General features: G+C 42.2%; 1 protein-coding gene across 6 annotated transcripts in view; it reads right to left on the bottom strand.

Annotated features, from left to right (window-relative positions):
* mink1 (misshapen-like kinase 1) overlaps positions 1-17368 on the bottom strand; it is a 28162-nt gene extending 10794 nt beyond the window's left edge. For 2 of the 6 annotated variants that reach the window (XM_072374908.1, XM_072374910.1), the window contains exons 1-19: positions 15985-17367; positions 12246-12311; positions 11840-12022; positions 11645-11755; positions 11465-11555; positions 11255-11385; positions 11127-11181; positions 8232-8310; positions 7167-7342; positions 6975-7044; positions 6652-6862; positions 4499-4606; positions 3883-3969; positions 2166-2339; positions 1896-2066; positions 1365-1631; positions 1133-1212; positions 923-1026; positions 731-822 (exon numbers count right to left, since the gene is read on the bottom strand). In XM_072374908.1, coding sequence (XP_072231009.1) covers positions 731-822; positions 923-1026; positions 1133-1212; positions 1365-1631; positions 1896-2066; positions 2166-2339; positions 3883-3969; positions 4499-4606; positions 6652-6862; positions 6975-7044; positions 7167-7342; positions 8232-8310; positions 11127-11181; positions 11255-11385; positions 11465-11555; positions 11645-11755; positions 11840-12022; positions 12246-12311; positions 15985-16041 — 2313 coding nt within the window. In that variant the 5' untranslated portion in view covers positions 16042-17367. Of the gene's footprint in view, positions 1-730; positions 823-922; positions 1027-1132; positions 1213-1364; positions 1632-1895; positions 2067-2165; positions 2340-3882; positions 3970-4498; positions 4607-6651; positions 6863-6974; positions 7045-7166; positions 7343-8231; positions 8311-11126; positions 11182-11254; positions 11386-11464; positions 11556-11644; positions 11756-11839; positions 12023-12245; positions 12312-15984 lie in introns of all 6 variants that reach the window. The other 4 variants (XM_072374911.1, XM_072374913.1, XM_072374909.1 and 1 more) reach the window with 3 other exon arrangements.
* Between the last annotated feature and the right edge of the window lie 661 nt (positions 17369-18029).

Below are 18029 nucleotides of genomic sequence, written 5' to 3'. Positions count from 1 at the left end.
TTGATGTAAATTCAACAAACAGGGATTTGAGAGGAAAAGAAAGATGAGGAGTATTAGCAGTGGTGCTCGAAGGGTAAAGCAAGCCCATTTCAGACATGAGGAATGCAACATGGCTTCGTCCCTCTGGTAAAGTGACAGCATTCTGTTGTTCAGTTACTGGGCACTTTTACAACAATGTTCACACATATGGGTTTTTATTGCCTTTGCTATAATAACTGGAGATGTTGTCACCTCACAGTTTTACTTTGCATAAGCCTCCAACAGTGCCTCCGATGTCTCCAGAGGCGCACGTGAACCAAACATTCAGCAGTTTTGTTTCCCGTTCAAAGGTGCCGCACCTATTCGCTACGTTGCATCGTTGCATCAAAAGTTGATGAATTGCTGTAAAAAGTTGGCTTCAGAACATGATCTTTTGTAACTCTGAAAAGCAGATTATATGCTAAATTAAGACCCAACACTGATGTGAGAGCCTGACTGCAGTCAAACATAAGGTCACACAGCCAGGCGACTGAAAAAGAGCGGTTTTATCAAGAGGATAAAACTTTTAGTCCAATTTTACACAGCAGGTGTATTTGAGATTAAAATAAGCATAAGAGCAGCAAGTTTGTGTAGTTTACGCTACGGCTGCTTCTATCTGGCACGCAACTTTCCAGTAATGTTAAAACGTGTTTCCTAAGTAAGGAAAAGTTGACATTAAGCCAATGTAACGGTGTTTGAATGCATCACTTACAGCAGGGCGCCCAGGGCGGGAGGAGGTTCGAGACTCCCCTGGCTTATGGCGACTTTCATGAGAGAGAATGGGCGATTCCATTTTGGAGGAACCTGAAAAAGATAACAACGATTCATGGAGTGCAGTTATAATTCTGAAATAAGACTTACAGCAAAGACGCTCAGAAATGGCGTTGGGGAGGGAGGGACTCACTGAGGATGCGATGTCTCTCCAGAGAGCCAGTCTGGGGCAGATTGGATATGATGCTCATACCGTCTCCTCTCTCCCAGCGATCATTGCGGCTCAGATCTGGATTGCTGCCATGACGATACAACAATCTCAAGCTGTTATTACTACCAACTGTAGTTTTAAAGACTCTAATTTGAGGAACTATCTAATCAAAGCATTTGGTTGTTTCAGTACCTGGCTCTTACTGGATGCCTAATGCCAGAGGTTAGGTTGGTGTTGAGAGGTGTGGCAATTGATAGAGTCCTCTGGGGAATCTGCGGACAACAACATGTTCTCACACCTGCTATTACTATACGACAGCAGTCTTGTTTATACGCATCTTTGGGTGTGAAAGCTGTGCTACAGATCAGTGAGGTCATCTTCTGGACTGTACGCTGCCAGGTCAAAACTAACCAGTGGATCTCACCTTAGGTGGGAGCTCTACATCCGGCAGGCGGATCCAGGGGCCACGATCCTCCCTGATTTGATGTGCCTGTGGTGCAGGGGTTTCAGAAGTGGGGTCCGAGTTCTGACGTACAAGCTCTCTGGAATGGATGGGGCGGGGTGTGGGGGTGAGGGAAGGATCCTGGGTGGGGAATGCGGACATGTTCTTAGTGGGCTGGTCACAGAGGGACTGAGAGCGAGGGACAGGGGCAGCGTAAGGCTTCAGTGGAACCAAGTGAGCCATCTGGAACTGCAGGGGACAGGAGCAGCAGCCAAGCATAAGGAAGAGTGAAGGAGGCAGTCGAGGAAGAAGGCCGAAGTGGTGAGGAAGTCAGATGTGTTCGTACATCAAAGTGACATTTTTACATGTAGGACCAAAGCAAAAGTAAAGAGGGAGGAAAAGGAAAGGAGAGGAGAAAACACTGCATGAACAGGGTAGCATAGAACTGTTAGAGGCAGACAGGCATAAACATTTGGACAGGGAACTGAATTTTAAACCCTTGGAAACACCCACCTTGCCCTGCCCCCCCTGGGGTTCAACTGGCCTCTGCATCGGTGGGGTCTGCGAAGACTGGACCACTCCCGATTGGCTGATAGAGTCAGAGCGCGACTGGATGGCAGTGTCAGACACAGTGGTGCAGATTTTGGGTGAACCTTGTCTGTTGAGCTTACTTCGCTCCTCCACCTGGAATGAGGACAGAGAAAAAAGGATTTGCTGTGTTGTTTACAGAAGATTAACTGTGGGATAATACACTTTTTATACAAAAGCAGTTATCACTGATACCTCACGGGCCCAAGTAGGTTTGTTGTTAGGCTCCAGGTTTTTGTTATAGTGGTAAAGCTGGGGCTTCTTCTCTTGCTGCTGCTGCAGAGACACCAGATAGGCATGCTCCTGCTGCAGCTGCCTCTGCAGCCGCTCTGACTGACGCTGCTCCTCAAGCTGTTTGCGCTTATACTCCTGAACAAAGAAACACACAAGTTAAAATACAGCTGGCTTCAGATGTCATAAAACACATGAAGCAACACATCTGCAAACATTAAAATGGAATTCATTTCCAACTACAGTCGAGATATCAAACAACTAAGCGAGTTGATTTATTGGATTTCCATTATGTGTTGAAGGCCCTTTGCTAACCACTGTATCCACAAGCAGCAAAATGAAAGGTAGCTTCAATGCAGTAAAGTTCATAAAAATCCAGCACGTTAAGATCAAGTAGCTATTCGAGTTCATTTCTATTCTGCGAATACTGATTCTTAATCTCACTTTGCTTGGGTAAGTGATAACTGAACATATCTTAATACTGTACATTATAAGTAAAAGGCACCTGACTTAGTGCATTACTGCAATTAACTAAATGGTGACCTTTAAATCCCCCCGTATAGATCAGACCCATTTGTTCACACTCATACTTAATATCGCCACAACCTAAATGTCTAAAAAATGTCATCATTATTCAATGAAATAAGAACCTATTTTAGAGTTTTAGAGGGTTTTCTTATCAGGCTTGGCTGTCGCTGAGTGGACAAGCTGCAACTCATAGCTGTCCTGTACACCTCCTCTTGATTTATGCCGACTTCTGCAAGTTTTCAAACATTATTTATGGTTTGATTTATCTGCCACTATATTAACTATAACTAATGAAAGGCACTCACTGAGAAACAGCTGCGAGACGTATTAATTACAAATTGGCAAATTAAATTAAAAAGAGCAGAAGAGGAAGAAAATTCATGACTTTCAAATGTCGTCCAGGTGTGAGCTAACAGGGGGGGGGGTGACTGACATCTACTGCACACAAAGGCTATATCAGAGCCGTGTTCCAAGATTGTTTTCTTCAGGCCTAAAGCACTGACCCTACAGGTTATACCGCACTAACCGTAGCCTTTTAACATACCATAACTCCATAAAACTGCAGCCGGGCTGCTGCCCTGTGGCTGCCCATGTGGTTTGATCCCTTTGAAGGCATGCATGCACACAGGAATCATGTATATGTATTCTAACTACCTTCTATAGACTGGTTTGGGTTTTGGTCCCCCTACAAAATAGACAAAGGTTTCAGTCCTAATGACAGCAACTCCAACAGGAGTGTGGCACGTGAACCAGTCAGTGGAAGCAAAGCTTCCTCATACACTGAAAATTCCCCCTGGAAAACATGTAAAGTCATTGCATGACTTTTTATGTAGTCTTATACGAGCTGCACTCACACTTGTATGCTCAAGTGTATGGTCAATAATTTAGAGCATATCTACTTTAAGATCATCAACAGATAGTCTACTAATTCAACGACAAATTCAATTAAGCTTTTCAAAAAAAAAAAAAAAAAACCTAATCTGAGCCGAATTACTCTAAAAGAATCTAACTCAAAAAAAGGACCAAACCATATTGGCAGAGGAAGTGTATTTCACTGCTGATTGAACTGAAACAGTGTTATAATCAAGACACAGACTTGGAAACCTCTGCAAGCAAGGCAAGAAATGATTAAGAACTAATAAGGACTGGTTACCATAAGCAGTGCCTGCTCCTGAAGCAACTTCTGCTGAAGGATTTCTAACTGCCGCTGCTCTTCCTCTAACTTATGTCTGATAAACTCCTGCAGAAGGATAAGGAGGTAGGGATGGGGATGAGCATATACAAATAACAGTTATGTGATATCATTATGAGAAGAAAAACCATGTGTTTTATTGAACAAAAATTCTGACAGTGTTTTGTAGTGAGACGGCCTGTTTCGACTGTTACAGGCCGTCTCAAAACATGAAATCACTATCAGCACCTTCAGAGAAATAAATGGTGACATATGAAATAATTAAAAATATTTAGCATCACTCTGTGACTGCTGTGAGGCACCAGACTAACATATTTTCAGTATGCAAGACTAAAAGGTGATGATGACATATTCCGATGCCACTGAGGCAGACTGGAAACAGAGCATAAGAGATGCAGAGAGCTCCCCCACAGAAAACTCATCTCTGAGTAAATACACTAATTTAGACCCTTGCTGCTATGGCAACATACTCCTGGAATTTCACCACCAGAGCAACTTGTGCTGTGCTGGTGGTAGACACGCCCACACTTCACACTTATTGGTTGATTTCAGCTCAGCATCTCTTGTGGTTGGTTACCTGCTCCCTCTCTGCCATCCTTCTGTCTTCCTCCCGTCTCATATCATCAAGTCTCCGATGGGGACCTTTTTCTTGCTGCCTCACCATTTCTCGCTCTTTTCTCTGTTGCTGGAAGAAAAGGGTGACAGGAAGAAGAGAAATGAGCACAGAGCCTATGCCTGCACAGAGGAATTAGTCTGCTTATGGGCAAATTCGCTCCTGCAAAGAGCTGGAGAAAAAGGGAATAAAGGTAGCAGCAGTGAAGGGGAGAGAACAGAAACTGAGTCATCCTGAAAAACAACTACACACCTATTGCATCCCAATTATCCTCTGAGTGCTCTGCTCTAATTCAAATATAAAGTGGCAGTTCCTTACTTTTGTCAGGAGGCCCTCTTTATCTCCTTTTATATAGGTCAGTGAAAGAAAAACCATATTTTTCTCTGTGGAGAAATGAGACCCTTCAGCTAAGCATAAACCCCTCTTGGTCAGCTTTGGACGAGAAAAATAACAAGAGCCAAACAAGACCGAGCAGGAGGTGGAGGTAGATCATTTTTGGTGCCGTCTTACTGCAGTGAAAATACATTAATGCACAACTGTAGCTTCATGAGGGCAGTTACATGTGCCACTTTCAAATCTCACATATTTCCTCAAAGACGTCACGGCTGCGGACACTTTGCAGGCAGCCCACCAACACGCTGGGTTGGGTGACGTAGGTATGCCTTTCAGTTTCCTCAACAACTGACATCGTGTTAAACCTAACTTCTGTTGACTCTATAGCTTCACGACAGCTTGAAATCAAGTTGAGATTCAAAGTAGAACAGATGTTGCTGTAGCAGGGAGTGTGTAAATCAGACCTTTATGTCAGCTGCAGTGAAATATTACAGAATAACAGGCTGTGCAGGTTTAACATTGTGAGTCAAGGTGTACAAACAAAAACTAAAAGGATTAGAGGATTACATCAGAGGGTGATTCATATCTGATCAACTTTTTCTCTATGCATTAGTCAAATGAACACCTCTGACCTGCAGCGCTGGTTTAAACTGCTCAAACTCATACAGGGAGATTAGTGGTGTTAAAGTATAGAAGTGCTGAATGATGAGCTCACTAATAATCATAACCTGAGGGAAAACATTTGGCTTTATGTTGTTAATATCTCATACCCATGTCTTTTTTTGTTGTTTTTTTCTTAAATAATTTCACTATTCTTTATTGTTTCTCTATTTTCTTCATCTATGACAACTAAAAAAAATATAACTGCTTACAGGAGCTCTTGCCAGTGAAGGTTGGCTTCAGCTTTTCTTCTGTGCTGAACAAGTCATTAAGTCCCGGAGGCTTTGAGTTGGTGAGAAGAAATTATATTTCTCGTGCCATGTTGCGAGCAAACCAATGCGTGTTACATTTTGTGTATAATTATGACATCTAAGCCATTTAAACTCTCCTAATTTTATTATGTTCTATTCATTTGCTAATTATGGTCTTAACTCATGGATTTTTTGACAGGTTAGTGCTGCTCAGAAAGCAAATCGTGAACGTACGTCATAATAATATGCAAATATGGTTGTAAAATACCGACATCTGATTTGGTTAAAAGCAGAGAAAAAAAAAAAAAACAGCAAATGGTGAAGTGACTGAATCAAAAGGACCACATTACAGACATAAGACACTTTTAAAAGGACAGGATTTGATTTCACAGTCAACTGGATAAATCCAACAAAGGCCAATTCTAAACCTACAAGCTTCATCCCTAAAATATATTCTTATGAATTTTCAGTCCATATTACTTATCAAAAGTGTTGACTTTGTGCCACATTAAATATAGAAACTGCAAGACCTCAAATCTCATTACCGGTTATAACACTGTGATCATTTCGGTGTTTCAAAAACAAAGATAATGTTTTAACTTCTTGATGTAACATTTTTACATGTTGGAGAATATGTTTATGAAGCCTAAATAAAGCCAGAAGAAAACCCTTTATTGACCCTGGCTATGTGGGTCAATAAAGGAAAGGGAGCAGTTACCAACACTTCTAAAGAAGTTGTGACATCTCCTTTAGTCTAATCTTTAAAGTAAAATCAAGCATGACTCATCATTAATCACCTCTTGGCTCTGCCTTCATGTCTGATGAGAGCAACGGTCACAAAGAAGCAGAATCAGTCATACAGGTGACCGTTACCTCTTCAAGTCGACGGCGCTGCTCCTTCTGCTCTTCGATGCGTTTCTGCCGGTCGTGCAACAGCTGCCTCTTGTGTTCCTCGGGGTCCCGCCGCTGAGCTGCCAGTTGGGCTTGCTGCCTCTTGTGAGCCTCAGAGCGCTCTTTGTTTTCCTGCTGCAGCCTCTGGAAGTCCCGCCGCAGGGTGGACTCACCGGGTACGTTAAGGATTGAGCTGATGACCAGAAATTAAAATATGGATGGGGGGCGGTGGTGGTGGGGGGTTCAGGGGATCTCCAACAAGTAGAGGATTTCACACTATTTGGATAGAGATGATAAACTATTACCTCGACTCTCTGTCATCTCCACGATTTTCATCCTCTTCATCACTACCACTGTACTCGTACTCCGTCTCTTCTACAAGAAGAAGGAAAAAACAGTCCAAACAGCACATTAATAAATATTGTAGCATGGCAGCCCACCCTCAGTTAGGTCACTGTGTTTCATTAATATCATCTTTTAAAATCTCATTTGCTTACCTTTCTCTCCCCTCTTCTTGCGTGTACGGTCGATATGGTCTTTGAGCTGAATGCGGACCTGGCGTTCAGTGGGCTGGTCCCTGATGAAGGAATGCTTGAGCAGCTGCTCTGTGGATGGCCGGCTGGTGTACGTCTTGACAAGACAGCCTTCTATAAAGTCAATAAATTTCTTGGACCTGGGAGAAAGGGGGGAGAAGTTAGAGGATGATAAACTCGATGGGGGTACTGGGAGGGCAGGGTCTAGAATACTGCTCCAACATTTATCAGAGATTCAAGGGGGAAGAGGGTCTCCCTTTGGTGCCATTCACACATCTGTGCGGGAATCACAATATTTCTAGTAATCTTCCCTTGTTACACCTTTAGAGCCACAGGTAGAGCAGGTAGCTGTGATTAACTAGTCAACAGAGTGAGCATTAGACCAAGAATCTAACAAACAACCAGTTATGACCTCAGTTTTTTCTATTTTATTGCTGTGGGACAATGAACATCTCTAAGTGATTCCATTACTGAGCAGCAGGTAAAGTAACAGGAGCAAAAACGCAGCGTTGGACAAAGAATGTCACAAATGAGTTTTCAGTGTCCCAGCTCCTTGTTCACACTCGCCAGCACAAACGCATCCAAAGTGATTGAAAGCAAATCATCGGCTTTGAAAATCTGAATTATGCAGGAATTTCTTGAACAACAGGCATCGTTTCCTGTCACTGCTGTTGTCATCAAGTGTGTTTTAATGCAGTTAGCCTGTTTATGGGTACGCTGCATTTATGAACAAAGTGATTACATTACAACGCTGCACATTATCGGGCTGTCCTGCCGTGACCTCCCAGCTTCTCTCTTTGTGACAGATTACATTTACCAAAATATTGTACAATTATTCATCATTATTACCATTTGAAGCAAAGAGATCATCTACGAATGTCCACTGTGAGACAGGCTGTAAACACTCAACTTCCCACAACATGTGTGCTTAGAGCCTGATCAGAATCCATCTCAGACAGAACTCATCTACAACACAGTGTGCTGTATTTGGGAGGGAAAAAGGCGACATCAGGATGGTTGCTCACTCACCATTTTTTGGATTTAAGTTTAGGAGGAGGGTTCCTAGGAATCAGAAAGAGGGCCCTCATTGGGTGCATGTCACACAAGGCTGCAGAAATAAAGGAGATTACAAGAGTTAAATCCTCCTTCCCCTGCTGAGAGCTGAGGAACAAATGAAAGGTATGCAAGAAAGAATTTGATTTCAGACTATTCCCCATTCTGCCTAGTTTGTACAAATACCTTTTATTCCTTTTAAATCCTCTGCACCGTTACACTTCTTCTGTATGTGTGTGTGTACTAAAAAACATGGTTTTATTACAGTTATTGTTATCCAATCCTTCCTGGTGCCTCAGGCTTATTGTTACACTGAATGTAAGAGCAAGGACTGTGAGTCATTGTGTTCCCAGCGTAGGTAGGTAGCTAAACCTGACTGGTTAGCTTCAGAGTTCCACGGTAAATAGGCTTTTGTAAAGCAGTCCTTTGGACATATACAACGTGACTGAGGCAGCCAAAGGCGAGGAGAAATGTTCATTTCAGAATTTAAAAAGGGCCACACTAAAACAGAGGAATCACAGTTAAACCTCTCGTCACATGCTCATTTTTAAGGATGGTCCCTGAGATGTGAGAATGCCTCCTCAGCGAAAAAGGATTAAGAGTTTACGACATGTTTGTTGAAGCTTTTTAGGTTTGTGTTTAAAGTCATATTTTACTCACTGTACTGACAACTTGGTGGGAAAGAAAACATCAGAGGTATGTTGTCTCATACTGCAAACATGGTTCTCAAGAGAATAAAGAGATGCTTAATAATTCAAATGTTCGAAACCAAGCTAAAAATAAACATTCCCCCTTATGGTTGGTGCTTTGCCTGAGACTGAAACGCAGCCAGTGCTGCATTTTGACCTGTAAGGGTCATCAGTCTCCTTCCATAACTGCTACAGTGATCCACTTCAATAACACAGGAACACTTGAATATATAACATGATTTCTTGTTCTCAAAAGACAGAAATAGCAGGTAATCAGTACAATGGAACAATCTGAGTTAAAGCACCAGCTGCAGGTGTTCACAGGCATCGTACAACTTTATAAAACAGTGATATTCACTTAGATATGTTACCATGGTGATAAAGAAAAACGATCACAGTCACCTAGTCATGATTTTTTTACCAATGTCAAAAATCAACAAATGTAAGAAATTCAAAGCATTTATGTCATCACAGCATGTACCAAGTGATCCAAAACCAATATGGCGTCTTGGCGTCGCTCATTTTGTTTGCAAAGTCCAGCGAAAACAAAAAAATATCCTTTTTAAAAAGGGGAATTTCAATCAATAAAGCTCTAATCTACAAACCAAGACTAATTCACTCTATCAGTCTGATTACTGAAGTAGGTTTATAGAGTGAATAAGTACACGCTGCATAATTTATAACAGCACAGCCACACCAGCTTGACAGTTGGCCTGTATACCATACAGCATGTGACTCGCAGCAGCAGCCTGCAGGAGCTCCGAGGTCGCCATCGGCGATGCCAAAACAGTCCCAATCTTCTTAGGAACAGTTCAACTCAAACTTTCTTAAAAGAATTACCAGTAGTAATTAAAGCTCTTCATATCAAACAGTCTTTTCCTGAGTTCAAGTATAAATGGCCAATCGCTCAAAAGCTTTCATGGACAGGTGGAGGTTATAACTTCATTATTTCTTCATCAATAATGCAGGTAAAGGACGTGGATCAGCTTCCAAGCGTGGTGTTTGCTGCTGGAAAATGCACTGTGAATCCATGAAACACCAAATACAGCTTTCAATACAACATGAAACAGCCTTTCTTAGGCAGCAAAAACAATCTAAGAGATAAGAGTAATATTGGCAATGGCCAATTAAAAGGGGAAAAGGTCTGCATAGCCACGGAGGATGAAAGTGGCGAAGGATCAAAAGGATCTCTGCAATAAAGAAAAAATCTTTCACAACGTTCCGCTTAGTGAGGAACACTCTGCAGCAGGTAGACAAATCACTGTCACAGTCTAACATGAAGAGAAGACTAAATGAGAGCAAATACAGAGGATTCATCACAAGGCACGCACGACTAATAATCCTCAAATATAGAAACGCCACATAAGCCTTTAATAGAAGAACACTGTTAAAAAACTAGAGCAGCAGCTCAGGAGCATCATTCTTTGGACAGATGACACTTTGAGCTTCCTGTACACAGAGACAGCTTGGAACTGCTCATGGAGGGAGAGTGATGGCTTCCAATGGGACCGGGTCACTTGTGTTTATTGATGATGTGACAGAATACAGAAACAGCCAGATGAAGTTTGAATCATTCAGGGATTTATGGTCAGCTCATATTCAGCCACACTGAAAAGTGAGGCACCTCACAGTACAGATGGACGATGGCCAAAACATACTGTGGGTGAAACTTTTTGAAGGTGATTACATGGAATATTCAGCTGTGATGTAACTAAATAAAACAATAAATCCCTTAAACAGAGATTTAAGGACACATGACAACAGCCCTCTGGCCTTAAACTGTGACATCACTTTGAAAAGAAGCAACTACTGGTCAGATATAGTGATAAATTAGGTTCTACCAGCTTTAACAAACTTTTTTTATTAGCGAGGCTTCAGGGAGATCTCGATTGCCTCTTTGGTTTCGCACCAAATCTGCAGGCAGACAGATTTCCCTGCAGACCAGAGATCTGTGCAATCAGCCTGCACAGGCCCACTGCCAGCTCACGACTACACTACCTTGATTACAGTGAGTCAGCTGTCCATCTGAATCCACAGACAACAAGGCCGAACATGCAAGACAGACTCATTCACAAGGTCTTCAGAATTGGCTTTGAGATGGTGAGAAATGATCTTCTGCTGAGTAGATAAAATGCACCAGTTCACATCAAACACAGGTAGACAAAGTGAAGTATTGACTTACGAGGAGCTCCTTCTGCCATCTCAATGGCTGTTATCCCCAAGGACCAAATATCGCTCTGTAATATACAGACGACCACATCAGTTTTTATCCTTTATTCTCATAGCAAAGCACAGTGCTGCTGCAGTTACCCTGTAGTCATAGGTGGAGTCAGGGTTCTCATCACAGGCGATGACTTCAGGTGCCATCCAGTAAGGAGTGCCTATGAAGGTGTTCCTCCGTCCGACGGTCCTGTCCAACTGAGCACTCACCCCAAAATCAACTATGGTTCAGAAGATAAGGTATGAGAAAACAAAGAATAGCATGAAGCAGAACTGACTTAGTATTTGGATTCAACATACCAAGCTTGACCTCTGCATTCTCTGTTAGCAGCACGTTTTGGCCTTTGATGTCTCTGTGGATAACTTTATGGGCGTGGAGGTGAGAAAGTCCCTGTTCAGACACAAAGAAGTCAAACCTCGTCAATAAGCAGGGAGCTCAGCTGCATAGTTTGTCTGAAAGCTGCAACTCGCATTTCCCACCCTAAGGATCTCTCTGCAGATGTAGGCAATCCAGTCCTCTTTCAGAGAGCTGCCTTTAGTGTTTTTCACCAGGTCGGTCACTGAGCCCGCTCCACAGAACTCCATCACCAGCTATGCACAGGCAAGACAAACTCATTAAGCAAAGTTCATCAGGAATGCTCCAATTATACCATCAGACCACAAGTATAAACAGACCCAAAGTTGGTCATCGTGTCCTGGTGGACTCTTCTTGACAAAGGCACCATAGTAAGTGGCTATGTTGCGGTGGTGGCTGTATTTTTTCAGCATGTTGATTTCTGCTTTGATCTCCTCCTCTTCCTCCTCTGTAACATCCATCACCTTAATGGCTGCCAGCTGGCCTGTCTTCACGTGACGGCCCTGATAAAGAACAGCGTCCAGTGAATTACGAAATGAACTCAATGCTTCTGAAAATATCTAACTTTTATCCATCAAGTGTATTAAATTGCTTCTTCATAACGTTTGGCTGTTTTCATTCTACATTTTTTCCTTAAACTTAACAGTCGCTGAATCTGTTGTGTATATTCTCCCATAAGAGTCAGACTTTACTCAGATGTGACAGGATACAAGCGTCACTGCTCACCTTGTATACCTGCCCATATGTCCCATTGCCAACGACCTCTACCAGCTCAAAGATTCCTGCTGGATCCTGTAACAGAAAGACATTCATTTATCACACAACAGACAGAAAGCAAGGTCAAGCACTCCACAGTTTTAACTGCTAAGGGCTCTTATAAACCAAATTGACGCCAAGAACAAGTGGCAACAGCAGAGCTCACTGCTGTGTCTCCTCACATCAGCAGCAGAAGTGGAAAATAATTTAAAAAAAGCTCTTTAACACCTAAAAAAAAAACCTCCAACTGCCAACTCTGACATACAGTGTAAGCAAACACAACAGGACACAGAAAATCAGACTAAAATAAAACTTAAACAACGTTTGTATAAAGTCAGGTGATTATTAGTTCAGTTTCGAGGATCCAATATGGTTCTAGCTCAGTGATAATCAGTGTGTTCAGACTAAAAAAACTCAAACGAACACATCGTAAGGATTGTTTTGTATTTAAGCTTCATACACAGTAAAAGGTGCATTTACTTTACTTTACTTTAGAGTTCATTCACAACACTTATAAGCAAATGAGAGAGATCTCCCTCACTGCTGGAGCCACATGATTTAACATGATGCACTGAATACATAAATAAAGGCTCGGATTGGGTCCAAAGGTACATTTCACTCTTAAAAAAAAAAACCTTGATGGTAAAAAGCATTTCCATACAATTAATGTCGAACTCAGCTTTCTTTTCTTCCAATCAGAGAAGAGACTAAATTAAAAATCACTCACTGTTTTTTTTTTAAGTGCGTGACACAGGCTTTGTTTTCTCCAAATCCACAATATGTGAATGCCGACCCAAAATGGAGGCTGCATTTCATGTTTTTAAACTCATGTTTCTTCAGATAATCACCATTTAAAGCTGAAATCCCACTAAACTGCACCTGTAAGTCCAGTTATCTGGATACAGTTGGTGCCACAAAGCTTGAATGAAAACAAGCCCAAACACAGCCGAGGCACTGATGAAAACAGAATTAAACTAGGATTATATACAGTTAATCTGTCTGTATTAAAAATGCACAACCTGTGTAGCAGCTCCACACAGTGTCACAAAAACATGTGGGCCTGTTCAGAACATAAACCAGGCATAAAAACAAGAACGGCAACCCGAATGAGTACGCTAAAGCCAATATTTCATCTCCATATGCAGCACATGAATTCAATCTTCTGAGCCACCTACAGCACTCGACATGGAAGAAACAGACGCTCAGATGCACCAAATATTGCTCATATATTAGATATACAAATATGGATCAGGACAACACGGGCAGAACTTAAGCACAGACCCTGATTTGCTCAGTTGATGTTTCAGAGCTATGAACACTTTTTTCACTGACACTAATACCGAGTAGGTTGCTTTGACTAAATTATGCAACCTCCCTCCCTCCCTCCCCCCCTGAGACAAGGGAAAATGACAAGCAGTTCCACTTTCATGTAATTTCAATATGGCTTTAAGAAGATGTGTGGGTGGTGAGACTGCTGCTTTAGGTTTAGAATGTACACCATGACCTATCCTGCTTTCATCTACTTCCAAATGATGGGTTTTCTGCCTTCAACAAGACCAGGAAGATTTTCCTTTCGGATGAGGAAGTGTAGATGGCATATATATATTTACACTTCGGAAAGATCTGGCAATAAAACTAAGAAATGACCACCATCTGATGGGAAGTGATGACGGAAACAGACAGCATGGATTTGTTCAAGCATGTTATGTATAAGGACACAAAAGAGGAGGAACGGTGACGTAAAATAGGAGGCAAGAGAATGATGGTATGGAAGGGATAATATAATGACTGAGTGGGTGGTGAAGCAGAGGTGGCAGCTTCACCCACATGCAGCACACGGAGAGGGATGAGAGAAATAGGGGAAGGGTGTAGTTATAGTCTAGGAGCAGTAGCTACAGCACACAGTGCTTCAAATAAGTGCAAAACCACCAACAAACACATGAATCTCTGATACTTCAAGATAAAACGTCGTCATGTTAATGTGTAATCTCAGTATAAAGGGGGAACACAACAATTAGTTAAGCTGTGATAAGGCTGTTGAACAAAGAGCAAAATCTGTTCAAACAACACTGCGAGACACCAGTGAAGGTCCAGGAGAGAGTTAACGACACATTTCCTGCAAGGGTGTCAAAAACACAGAAGAAGAAAGTGTGACGCTGCACAGCTGTAGCAACCATCAAAGATCCCAACTCAAACACTTCAACTCCCTGAATCTCATTAGAAGAGGATTCTTCAAAGTTGTTTATTTCTTTTCTGAACTGGAGGGCAACAATGACGACATGACTGAAGAGCTTACATTTCTTTAACCATTGAGCACCCAGCGTGGTTTTTACAATAAAGCTCAGCAGCGGCAATCTGTCTCAAAGTTAACTTATTCATGCCAAACATAGCTGCCCACCGGTTGGCTCCAACAACGGCAAGTCATAAGACACAGTTCCTCATGGGCTCGATATCCAGAGGGCTGGGAAGTATCAAATATCATCACCACACTTTCAAACTTTTTGTCTGAAACTTAAAACTGAACATGAGACTCCATTACCAACAATGAAACAAGTGAACCCGGTGATACTGAGCATCCAACCTGTGCTTTCACACATGCAACAGGTGGCGGTAACACACACCGTGTTCTGCAAAGTACCAACAAAGGCGTCCAAAAAGAAGAAGGGCCGATGATAAACACGGATGCTGAATTGCAAACGTAAGAATCGCCTCTGAAAATGAAAGAAGACAATACATCCGACCCATTAGGAAGTCGGACTGATCTGCAAAACTTTATTTTCTTTCTTAGTTTGTGAGAAAACGCTACATGGCATCTTTGAGTGGTCACGATAGCACCGTCACACTTTTCTCTGGTGAGTGCTGGCCAAGAGGATTTTGGTGGTGAAAACCTCACAATAAAATGGAAGCGAGCAGAGTTGAGGCTGTTCAACAGTGAGACTGACGGGAGAGCAGCAATAACTTCACCATCTTGTGTTGCCATCAAGACAAAATGAGCAAAAACTAATCACATCCTGAGTCATCTGCATGCAAATCGCTCAATAAATGGATCCTTAATGCAGCATAATGTCGAAAATGAGCATATAAGACATTATTAGACCTTTTTTCCTCCACCACAATATAAAAAAATGGATGTAGGTATAGATTTCATTCTAAAAACCTGCAGAGAGCCTATCCACCTGCTGGGAATTTTTAAAAATTAGATTAAAAGTCAGAAAAACAGATATAAACAACTATAAATTGACCTGATTCTGTGAAAAAGCCCCAAAAACCCTTTAAACTGACATTGCATGGAAATTGTGCTTTTAATTTTAATCAACAGCACGTGCCAGTGATTACCTCTGAGATTATTATTCAGTTAAAGCAGCAGAACTTTTGGCCAGCATGAGAAAACACTTAGAAATACTGGACTGAAAATATAACTAATGTGCATCTGAAGTGTTAAAGGCCTTTAGTCTCACTCAAGTTCTCCTTTTATTCCCTCATTTTAATGTTAAGTTGAACAGAAAAGGGCTATTAAAGAGCTCCACTTGGATACCTGTCCCCACTGGGGTGTTTATTTCACCTGAACTTTGTTGCGTGGGCGTAAACACGGTGTGCTTGTGTTGGAGAGACACTCGCATGACATAACATCTAAAGATTTTGGTCTGCCACCATTTTACACGTCCAAAGTGCTGCACACTTATCTTGTAATATGAATGATAATACTCACCCTCAGGGCTGCGAGGTCTATGTCATCCAGGCTTCGTGTGGGGGCGTTTTCAGACATATCTGGCGAAACTTGTGACGTTAGCTAACAAGTTAGCCAATTATTGAAAAAGAACTTCAGCGGGGGTGAGGGGGCAATTAAGTGGCTTCTCACGAGCGTGTGGTGGCTTATTCTAAAGAAAACATCCAGTGAATTGTCTTTCCGATGTGCCGAGGCTGAGGCGGAACGACACTTAGATTTCCAAATCCATCGCAGACGCACCCAGCTGGCTAGCTCACGTCAACTCTGGCCGAGAGCGGCGTTATCCGCAGCTGTTTTACACAAACGCAGCTAATTCTGACCCAAAGGACGTTCAGTGTAAACTTAGATATGTCGACAAGACGGTAAACGCCGCTGCTAGCCGGCCTTTACAGGCGAATTAACAAGCAGCAGCTTTTAAATGCAGTGCACCTCCACTGTTGTTGAACACCTTGCTGCGTTTATTTTGACAAGACGCCGCGTCTCTGGTGCTGAACCACATCCCAGCTAAAGCTCGATTTAATACGCCGATACATGTCGAAGACAGCGAAAAACACTATGAGACAAGTCTAACGACCCCGTCGGATCATCTCTGATTATACCCATAAAGTATCAGAGCACATTTGCGGCTGTAAAAACGCAGCGGTTGTTTTTCAGGAGAACGCAACGTCTGATGTGATGGCGCCCGGGTCCGTCCGCACCGCACCAGAACCGACCGTCACTGTGTCATTACCAGCCTTGCAAGGATATGATCCCGAAATGTTGCTGCAGGATAAGATAGGGTGGTGGAGGGGAAAACCACAAATACGCCTCGTTTGAAATTGTTTCCTGTGCCAGCAGTTGTCGAACTTATTACGACTTAAATATTCCCCAATTTCATCAAAAAGCGCAAAGACAATCCGAACACCGACTCAGGTGTGTCCGACTAATCTAACCTTAACGGGCTAGCTAACGTAGCTAAGTTAGCAAGCTAAACTGTCTTTTCCAGAATAAACTTTCCCTCTTCATCCATTTTCTGTGTTGACAGTCGCGCCTAGCACTGCCAACCTTCCGGGGAAAACACAGCCAGGCAGGCGGGCACAATGCTCTCACCAGCCACCGTAATACTTGTAAGCCGGAGCACTCCACACTTTAAAGTTAAGCGTCGCTGTCGTTCTGCGGCATCCACGTTTTTCAGTAACTTCTATATGCAGTCCAAGCGTCCGAGATACGGGGCAGCTTCTACCTGCAGATAAGAGCGAAACTTGTTATTTCGCCATGTTTTCTTCCTCCCACTCGCAGCCTTGATTTTTAGCGTTGACGGGTTGTTCTGGCGATTGGCTCCACGCAACACTCCTCAAGTGTTTTTCTTCTGTAGAAGAGGTACGGTGCTGCGTCAGGGACAAATTACCTGAGAAATTACAGTGGACCTCAGCCAACTGCACAGCCGAGGTCATTCTCCACATACATGTCCTGCTTTGACCTTTCTGATCACTGAACACACCCCAGAAACTTATATTACACTAAACACATCTTTAACGGAGTGTTTTCTCCTAAATCCTGTCATTTAATAACTCCAGTAATTTCTTATTATCAACCCATTTATTTATTCTCTTCAGCTTGGCGTTGCTCTGCCATTTTAGCAGCTTATGATAGCATTTATCCGTTAATTCAGGCCTACTTTGTCTTCAGCAGACCATGATGCTTTTCAGAAAAGTCTGGCTCATTTCCAAGACTTTAAGAGGACATTGTGGTATAAGTAAGCTGTAAAAAGCATAGGCCACTTACTAAAAATTCAGAGAAAGGGTTTTTTAACGTTTGTATTAGATAATACACATTTTATTGTAGAAAGACAGGAAGTTTTGATTGAATATACAGGATACAGATCTTCTTTTATTGCAATGGTACACATATACTGTGTAATCCTATATAAAAACAGCACATGGGAGGGTTGTCGTTTTGGTCTGAGTCATTATAATGGCAGGCATAATTTCTATACCGAGTTCTATTCCATTAAAAACTCATTTCTTTAAGGAAATAAGAAAAATAAC

The sequence above is a fragment of the Leuresthes tenuis genome, unplaced genomic scaffold (genome assembly GCF_036924035.1).
Source record: "Leuresthes tenuis unplaced genomic scaffold, fLeuTen1.0.hap1 SCAF_21, whole genome shotgun sequence".
Classification (NCBI taxonomy): Eukaryota; Metazoa; Chordata; class Actinopteri; order Atheriniformes; family Atherinopsidae; genus Leuresthes; species Leuresthes tenuis.
The sequence above is the reverse complement of the archived record's forward strand: the minus strand, read 5'-3'. Positions and strand labels throughout refer to the sequence as shown.